The 9,028-nt window shown below is 43.9% G+C and overlaps 1 protein-coding gene across 1 annotated transcript; it reads right to left on the bottom strand.

Annotated features, from left to right (window-relative positions):
- Positions 1-760: 760 nt before the first annotated feature.
- Positions 761-4,724, bottom strand: LOC120682439 (altered inheritance rate of mitochondria protein 25-like). Its single transcript, XM_039964354.1, has 11 exons — positions 4,332-4,724; positions 3,829-3,915; positions 3,681-3,722; positions 3,517-3,561; positions 2,501-2,566; positions 2,378-2,434; positions 2,211-2,272; positions 1,974-2,094; positions 1,451-1,528; positions 1,251-1,357; positions 761-1,149 (listed from the first exon to the last, which is right to left on the bottom strand). Exons 1-11 carry the CDS (start codon positions 4,620-4,622, stop codon positions 1,119-1,121), a joined length of 987 nt encoding a protein of 328 aa, XP_039820288.1. The 5' UTR covers positions 4,623-4,724; the 3' UTR covers positions 761-1,118.
- Positions 4,725-9,028: the final 4,304 nt, after the last annotated feature.

The following is a 9,028-nucleotide window of genomic DNA, read 5'->3' as shown; positions in this document are numbered from 1 at the left end:
TGGGTGGTGATGATAGTGGTAGCTGGGAAGTGGGAAGTGATTATCGGACCACCGGCTAGTGCATCCGGTGCAGATCAGCTCCAGACAGTCATGGGGGCAATGTCGTTGGATGAAGATCCGGACTAATCGACGGATGCTGTGCTCGTACAAGCATTTTAGTAGTCTCTTCACCATCCAGTTTAACTCTTATATATATTCAGTTTAAAATTGTAAAGAATTAAAATCTATTTTTTTAGAGCTCGATCTTTTATCTAAATCAAATTTTAAAGCTCTTTACCACCCCTGTAGATCTTTGATTGACTGTTCCATTCGTTATGCTAATCGAGTCTGTAATTCGGCAGCCCGTGAGCTAGCCAAATTTGGGTATTATTTGGAGTGTAGCTCATCATGTGACTGGCTCTGGCTGTCTGATGTATACCAGCATGTATTGCTGGGATTGTATTGTATCGGGTGAAATACCTGTTGAGTCACTGGTAGTCCCAGCATGTTCTACTACGTACACCGCTAGGGTACAAAAGAGAGAAAGCGATCGTTTTGGCGGGAAAAGACCAACAGGAAAAAGAAAAAAGAGGGAAAAGGAGAGATGGAAACGGAAAGACGAAGACCTGGGCCCTGCTGCAGTGTTAAAGCCCACGCGCTTTCGGCCTGCAGCCCCTTGCTTTCGGTTGTACTAGGAATTGTTGTCGGGCCGGGCCCGCGCCATCTTTACTTTTGCACTCCTTAATAATGACTTAATGAGCAAGGCTCTCAGGTACCTCCATGACTTAATGAGCAAGGCTCTCAGGTACCTCCATAACAAAACGGGATTTGCACAATTGCATTGCCTCCACTATCACACTATGCATACAGATGAAAGAAAAAAAAAATCAGCAATGTCTGCTTGAGCGACAACCAACAGGGGTGGCAAAGTTGGAGGCAAGCCAATCTCCTCGGGAAACCTCCACTTTCGGGTTTCTCGTGAAGCAGAGGAGCAATCTGATTACAGTCACACAGGAACCATTTCCTGCCGCTGGCGATGATCTCAATCGCTGAACAACATTATACTACTGCTAAGCTTGTATCAACATTGAGAAACGACCATGTTTTCCCTTGCGTACAGGTGATTGCGGTTTGGGTGTCTACTCTGTGGCAATGAGAAAAGGAAGTCCCCTGAAAGCAGCAAGCAATTTGATCAATTTCAGAGCAACAGAAGAGGCCAACCAAAGTACAATAGGCATCTAGAGTTGTCAAGCCTATAATCGGGTACTTACCAGCCACCTCTCCTAGAGAAGTAATCACTGTCCAGGGATATCGCAAGGGCAAGAGCCACGGCCCTTTCAGGCAAAGTCAGCTGCCGAGTAACATGTAATTCTTCGACCTGGCACATTCATGAGACATGGGTTCGGAATTAGGGTAAAGTACCATCAACTGCGCAAGGTGGGCACCCATATGGCCAAGTGAGAACACTTACATCTGCTGCAAGAGCAAACTTGTGCCTTAGTCCCTCATCACCAAACCGAATTGCATACTGACCAGCATCCGTGAAGAGCTACAGTGACATTAACAGCGAGGGAATCATTCCAAACTCATTAACCATTAGTCCTTACGATGCCATTCTTTCTATCGTCTAGAGCAGATATAGACATATAGTGAAGCTGAGATCACAGAGCACACGCAATCAGAATGATGCTAGACCACTATAATATAATCAGCCAGGCAATGGTATGTTCAGTTCAATTTATCAGTTGGGCACAAGATTTTCCATATGTGGAAGAAATGCCAAGAAAAAGTGACTCAGCAAATTGGAAAGGTGATTCTTAGTTATCAGAGTTTAAAATATTAACATATATCTCGCTGGAAAAAAATTGTTTGCTGTCGAACATGCAATCGGTGCATGAGACTAGGAGACTATGAGAGCATGCATCAAATATGAATGCCCATCAGGTATAAGAAATGTCTATGCTTTGATAGGTATACACTGAAAAGGATATTACCTCAAACCCAATTCCCCTCCAGTTACGATCAATCTGAGCCAACAGTTTATCATCTTCATCCACCAGGCTAAAGGTCCAGTTCCAGAAACCCGGATTCTCAACAACTGCAAATTGCCTATTCCTGAAATACAGCTACATGGTTTCAGGCAGGCTCATATGAAAAGAATTAAACAATAAACTGGGAAGTTTCAAACTTAGTCAACGAGATAAGGGAAATGTATAAGAATACCATATTACCCTAAGTACAGGTCATAAATTCTCCGCCAAAGGTGCCAACGCCTGTGGACTACACCTATCTCCTGACCAAAGCCAAATAACTAAGCTTTATCAGCACTTCCATAGATTCATATGCAGATGATATTCCCATCTTAGCTAGAGCAATCTAGTTAAGAATATTTACATACCTTCCCATCCACTTCTGCATAAATGGAGCTGTTGATCAACCAAAATGGCCTGCGAACCTAAACCCGATAGTACAATTAAATAGATTTTGAACAGAACATAACATTGGTTTGAAGAAATATTACCTTAAATATTTCATTGCCCATAGCATCAGTTATTTCTGCAACAAATGGCCGTCTTGTTCTGAGTAGCTAAAACATGAACAAAAGAGGGATTTGATTTGCACCTCCACCAAAAGAAGTGAAAAAATAATTAAAAAGATAAGCCCTTTTTCTAATCACAATTATAAAGCCAATGCATATTTAACTTTTAGCATCACAAGCTAACATTCATATACCAGCTACTATAATAAGGAATGAAACTCAATCAACAAGCACTACACAAAACATGCCTTAAGAGGGAAAACAAGCATACAGAACAATTTTATCTAAATAAACAGAGAAACATCACCATTTAGAGGATTGAATATGATGGCAAGCAATTTGCCACAAGTTCCAATAATTCCTCCTCTTTGTTTATTTAGTCAACAGCAGATGCTCTATTTGACTACCTTTAACGTTACAAGGGAATAAAATATATTTAATATAAGTGCCTTTCTGTGTGATCTTATGTAAAATATTACTGCTTACTCTAAATGCTTCAATGGCTACAATAACAAATTCTTCACAAAATCATCCAAGATAAGATAACAGAGCTCTGATGAAGGTTACTTAAATAATCTTTCCAAACTACTCAATATTATTCATGACTGAAAGTGATACCGTACCAATAGCTGTTTTTTAGCATAGGGAGAACAAACATATTTTTCAGTCTCTCAATAGCATAAGCAATATGATGCATGAGGCAGTGATGGTGTTTCATATGGAGATAAATACAGTAGATAGTGACAAGGTACACTCAACAATATTGACTGCACATAGTGCAAATCAGAATAACTAGATCCAAAAGATACCAAGTATCATGATGCAAATAATTTGAAGTTTGAACAGGAAATCGGATGTCTTTAACATAGGGACTAGCAGGCTGCTATGCAGATCAATTGAAATTTCTTGACCCTTGACTCGATCCAAAAAATTACCATGAAGCAATTGAATAATACTAAGACTAGTTTATTTAGGATGAAGCAGCCACGTAGACATACCTGCCTAAAGATGACATTGCTTTTCTCTCGAATAAAACCTACTGGCTGGACATTGGAAGAACAAGGAAGTCAAAGCTCAAGACATATAGAGTTAGAATACATAAGAGGATAGTACAGCAAGGGAACCAATTACAACCAGGAGTCCAGGACAGTATAAAACTTACAGATTGTGGAAAGAGTGGGTCCATTATGATATATCTGCTCTCCTGCAATTCAGACGGCAATATATAAGATCACGAAAAGAAATGGAGAAGTATTAAAAAGAATAGAAATGTATATTGTTCATGCACTGGTCTATACACATTAAGTCACCTGCTCAAAAGCAAACATGATGTTTGCCCACTCAATGTCCCTGGCGATCACAAGGTTAGCTCTTGCGAGAAGAGGAGCCAGTTTGGCCTATACACACATTGAAACATACTGCCAATTATTCCAGTAGCTACAGAAAAAATAGTCCCTCGATGTTGAGCACAATGGAAATTTATAAAGCATCAAGCAGCAGGATACAATCAAGCAAAGGAGACAGGAAATATTTCAACAGATTGTTAACTGATGCAGATGGCACTATAGTAAACTGATTGGAATAGTAAAGGATTCACACACACTAATTAAGCCTAACAATGCAAATTGACCTCCAACTCCAACCAATTTTCTGTAGCTGGAATACGAGAGTATAACTGTACTATCCTCGTGCACTCTCTATAATCCAATTATCGAATCATCTAAGGTAGCATCGGATCAAAACAAATGTTACCACACACGACAATAGAAATGAGAATACACAAAGAGAAGCTGCAGTCAGAGTTTCCGCTTGCCTCGACGGGATCGAGGTCCCTGCCGTCGTACTGATAGCTCCACGACGGTGCCTCCGTGGCCGCTCCTGCCGCCTCCACGGACTCATAGCTCCTCGCGGCCTCCTTCAGCTTCCTCAGCTCCTCCCGCCACAGCTTCCGCAGCCACTCCCGGGGCACCGCTGGCGACCCCTCCCAGCCGCCGCTGGCGAACCCGTGGGATCCTCCGCTGACGTGGCTGGTGGTGGACCTGGCCGCCGTGGACGCCCTCCCGGCCGCGGCGGCGTGGGAGAGCAGCCTCGGTAGCCACCGCATCGCCCAGGAGAGGCGGGGAACCGAGAGATGGGAGAGGCGCGGCCGCGCAGGTGCTCTGAAGTTCTGGACGTTTCTAGAACTTTTGTTGGATTGGGATGGAGTCCACTGCGGTGGATCGGAATCGGAGAGCAAGCAAGCGAGGAGGGGGTATGTTGTGGGCCTGTTTCAAGTTTGGGCTATGGACCTTTAACATGGGCCTTTATGTGGACGTAGCTCGGAGATGGGCCGGGCTGCTTACAGAGGATTCGCATTTTTTCTGCATAGAAGGCTCTCGCTCCATGCGGTTTTTTATTTTTATATTTTTTAATTTCGTTTTTTACAAAAAAATATTTTTTTCTTGAAATTTACAGGAATATACCCAGCAGGGCGGCCGGGACCTGGCCGCCCCGCTGCCGGGGGGCATGAAAATTTTTGCAGAAAAGCCCCTAGAGGACCGGTCGCCCGGCAGCGGGGCGACCGGCCCCCCGGCCGCCTATCAGCGGGGCTGCAGGCACCGGCCGCCCAGCAGCGGGGCGACCGGCTCCCACACCCTTATATAAGGGTTGGCTAATCCCCCCACTCCTCATTTGCATCACTAAAATTCCAGAAACCAAGAAAAGAGAGGGAGGGAGGGAGAGAGGCGAAGCCCTGCCGGATTTTCGAGCCGGCGACTGCAGGTAACCAAAATTCTTCTACGCTTTACAAATAGATTATGTTGTAATTATTTTTGTTGACACAGTAGATTAGCAATTAGTTTAATATCATTATTGTGTGGCCAGATATATCGAGCAAGCTTCGTTTTCAAGATCATTATGGTGACCACTATATTTGTCATGATGCGTATGGAGTCAATCTATCAGCTTTTGAACGCAGAGAGTGCGGAATAGATAAACCCTTATAGAGGAGTTTTGGTTCCATACGCAAATTGTAACACCCCGGGTGTTTGCACAGTAATTTAATTAGGTGTCTGCACAGTAATTGTGTAGGTTTGCTATGCATTATGTGCTTGAATTACGTAAAAAGGATCTTTTTATGATTATGAAAGGTTATAAGTGTAATTATGATTTTATGCAAGGTCCTTTCTGCAGTTGTGTTGAATAGGTTGTGTAATTATAGTTTTAGTGGAGGGTGTTTTTGCAAAATTTCAGTGCATTTAATGCATGGCAGCCATTTTTGCTTTTGAGTCTAGAGTTGAAGTGAATTTGCTTTGAAAAAGATAAATTTCCTAGAATTCAAAATCTCTTCAATGATTTTAATTTTAGCTCTTGAGTCTTTGGTCAAATAAATTTTTGCACAACATCAAAGTTGTAGATCTTGAAAAGTTGAACAACTTTCATGTTGGGAACTTTTTCATTTGAGCTTTAGTTTAAAAGTTATTGCTTGTTTACAGAGAGGTCCCTGGAACTTTTGGTAATTGCAAAATGACCCTTTTCTTCCACCTCCACTCCCCTGCTCTGCTTCTCGCCGCCGACGCCACCGACAGCGCCGCCGCCGACGCCTTCCCGGCTTTCCCGGCCATTACTCCGCCGTGCGCTGGCGCCCACGCGTCGCGGACGACCTCCTCCCCCTCCTGTTGCTTCGCGCTGGAGCCTCCCGGCCGAGCCACGCGCCCCCGCCGCTTCCAGAACCGCCCCGACGGCCGCCACCGCGACGCCGCCGTGGAGCGCCCGCTGCAGAGCGCGCCGCCCTCTTCTAGCGAGCGCCCGCGCACTACAAGAGTCCCAAAACTCGATTTCGCGCGTCCCTTCGCTCTCTCATCGCTCCCACGCCGCAGAACGCCGCCGCCGCCTTGATTGAACCCCGACGAGCTCACCCCGCCGCGGAGCCGCCACTGCAGGCCCGCTCCACCCCTACATCCCCCACCATTAGCCGCGCCTCGTCCTAGCGCAGCTCCCCGGCCATTTTCCCCTCGCCCAAACCTACCGGAGCTACCTCGCCGCCGTGCTCCGAGCCCGCAAGCCGCCGCTCGCCGTCGACACCCCACCTCCGACCGCCCTAGCCTCGATTCCAAGCACCCAGAGGTGCGCCTTGCACCAGTGAGGCTCACGCACCCCTCCACCCTCGCCGCCGGTGAGCCCCTCGCCGGGAAATCGCCGGTCAAACCCGCGCTCCCCCTCTGACCCGACCCGAGGACCTCGGTTTTGAATTTGAAAAAAGCCCAGGGGGCTGTCTGCGATGTCAGTGACTCAGGGGAATAGTGCTATAGGGGCTTGTTTGAAATAATTTGCTGTGATCTTTGAAATTCAATATCAATTCGTAGAAAATTCGTAAAATACCAAATCTAGATGTTTTGGAAACCTCTTGAAGAGATCTATGCAGTAGGGTCATAATATGTTAGGCTTTAGTTGCAAGTTTTTGCTGTATAAATGGTTTTGTGTCACTAGGTAAATACATACTAGATGTTTAGTCTTTTTCTTATCTAATGCTTGAAAGCTGGTCTTGCTTTGAAATTTTTGTGGTAGTTTACTCATGTTACACTAGCTTTGCTATAAAAATTTCATGACCAGTTCTCTTGTGTAGCTTTTTCTTTGATTTAAACTTTGTTTAGTACACTTTATTTATGGTAAATAGTTTCTGTTCTTGTTAAATCCTGAAAATATTCCTGAGTGTTCATCTGGAATATCTTAACTTGTCCAGGAAGTTTGAGCATCAGTTAATGGCTAGATCAGGAGCTAAAAATAAATCTTGCTAGTCTGATGTCTGTTTTCTTTATTTTCTCAGAATTATTTCTGTGTAGGTAAAATCATGAAAAATACACAGTAGCTAGATCCTCACTGTTTAGATCTCCTGTTAAATTTTGAGCTTCTACTTTGCTATATTTTAGTCTGTATAATTCAAGCTTGTGCTAGGTGTTTCCTGCATGAATGATTTGTTGTGATTAAATGACTACATGTCTTGGCATGATTTTTACAGGGTAGCTGAGTATGTTCATGTTCTGTTTAGTGTAATTTTGGTATAATTTATTTCTATTTGTACTCTGAGTTGTTGATTTATTTGTAAACCGTGACTTAATTGTATAGGAAATCACCCCCACTTGTTTATGAAGTTAGTCAACTTCATTTGTGTTGTTGATCATGATGCCTTGTGTAGCTAAATTTAGTATTTAACTACTCTATAAACGATTGCCCATGTTTGTTTATAATGTTGTTCTTGCATTACATATAGACACGACTGCCTTATCGGACGGGACGTACGAGCTGATTCCGGAATCTGACGGAGGTGATCTAGAAGCTCAAGTAAACACTGCGGAACTAACTGAAGCCCCGAACCAAAGTTCGGAAGAGCCTAGCGCTGAAATAGTTAGCAATTACCGAGAAGGCAAGCCCCGGACATAACCTATACTTCAAATTAATATCATTTACTGTATTATTTTACTTGTGCATTTACAGTTCATAGGAGTTAAATTGAAACCCTAGATGCATGATCCTAGGAACCTATGTACTGAACACTAGGCTTGAGTTCGAATAATTGCTAAGCTTATAGGACCGGTAAAAGTCGAGTGATTGCCTGTCACTCGCGAGCTTTATAGGAATTGCCTGTTTACTTTCTGTTATCAATATAAGGACGACGGACGGGGTTGTGTTCGATATCATGACCTTATGTGAGACCCCGTCTGTGTTGATGAACCTGCTAAGGTTGCGGTGTGTGGTAGTGCCGGTTAAGTTTTTGAAAGTACTAGCCACATGCCGTAAATATGGTACGCGGCAAGCCTAGTAGCCGATTTGACCGGGGAGTGGATATACCTTTCACTCTCTCAGTAGGGATAGGTTTTATTTTTATGTTGCGCAACACTACGACTTCAAGGGACAAGGTTCGGCCTTGGAGCCCTGTAGTCGGGGAGAGTGACACTATCCACAAGCCGGAAAGAAAGGTCAACGGTTGTTTGGGAATGACCCGACGGTGTTCCAGACGTGTGTGTTAGGTTGTCCTTGCAAGGTTGAATTTCGATTCAGAATCGTCCGCCTCTCACGATGAAATGAGACTGCTTAATTGATCTGCCACACAGAGTAATAAGAGCAACAATATTCTTATTAATCTTGATGTTTGCTTAGAAGTTCCACCATGTTTGGATAGTAGATGCTTACATAGAATGGTTAATCAACTAGAATCTTGAAGCTAAAACTTGAAAGTAAGGACCTACTCTTTATTGCTTTTCAACAAAGGAAAACCAGAGCCTTACAAAGCCTTGCATAGTCTAGCTAAGGTGGGCTACTTATACCCGTTGTCGGTTAAGTCTTGCTGAGTATTAGAATACTCAGCCTTGCTTTTGAAAACCCTTTTTCAGGTATGACTTTTGAGGATCAGATCGCTAGCTTGACCTATCCTTGCACGTTGCCTCCTGACTGGTCCGTAGAATGGGATACGTCTTCGGCCGGCAATGACTGTGACGAGTAATACCATGCTTGGGCTAGCTTGGTATACTTTTG

The sequence above is a fragment of the Panicum virgatum genome, chromosome 7N, assembly GCF_016808335.1.
Source record: "Panicum virgatum strain AP13 chromosome 7N, P.virgatum_v5, whole genome shotgun sequence".
NCBI lineage: Eukaryota > Viridiplantae > Streptophyta > Magnoliopsida > Poales > Poaceae > Panicum > Panicum virgatum.
The sequence above is the reverse complement of the archived record's forward strand: the minus strand, read 5'-3'. Positions and strand labels throughout refer to the sequence as shown.

Excerpts from the sequence above, each read along its gene's own strand:
- LOC120682439 (XM_039964354.1), bottom strand. The coding sequence starts at position 4,622 with ATGCGGTGGCTACCGAGGCTGCTCTCCCACGCCGCCGCGGCCGGGAGG. Across the intron at positions 3,723-3,828 it reads TCATGTTTGCTTTTGAGCAG|GAGAGCAGATATATCATAAT; the intron begins GTGACTTAATGT and ends TCTGAATTGCAG. Across the intron at positions 1,529-1,973 it reads GGAGGGGAATTGGGTTTGAG|CTCTTCACGGATGCTGGTCA; the intron begins GTAATATCCTTT and ends ATGTCACTGTAG.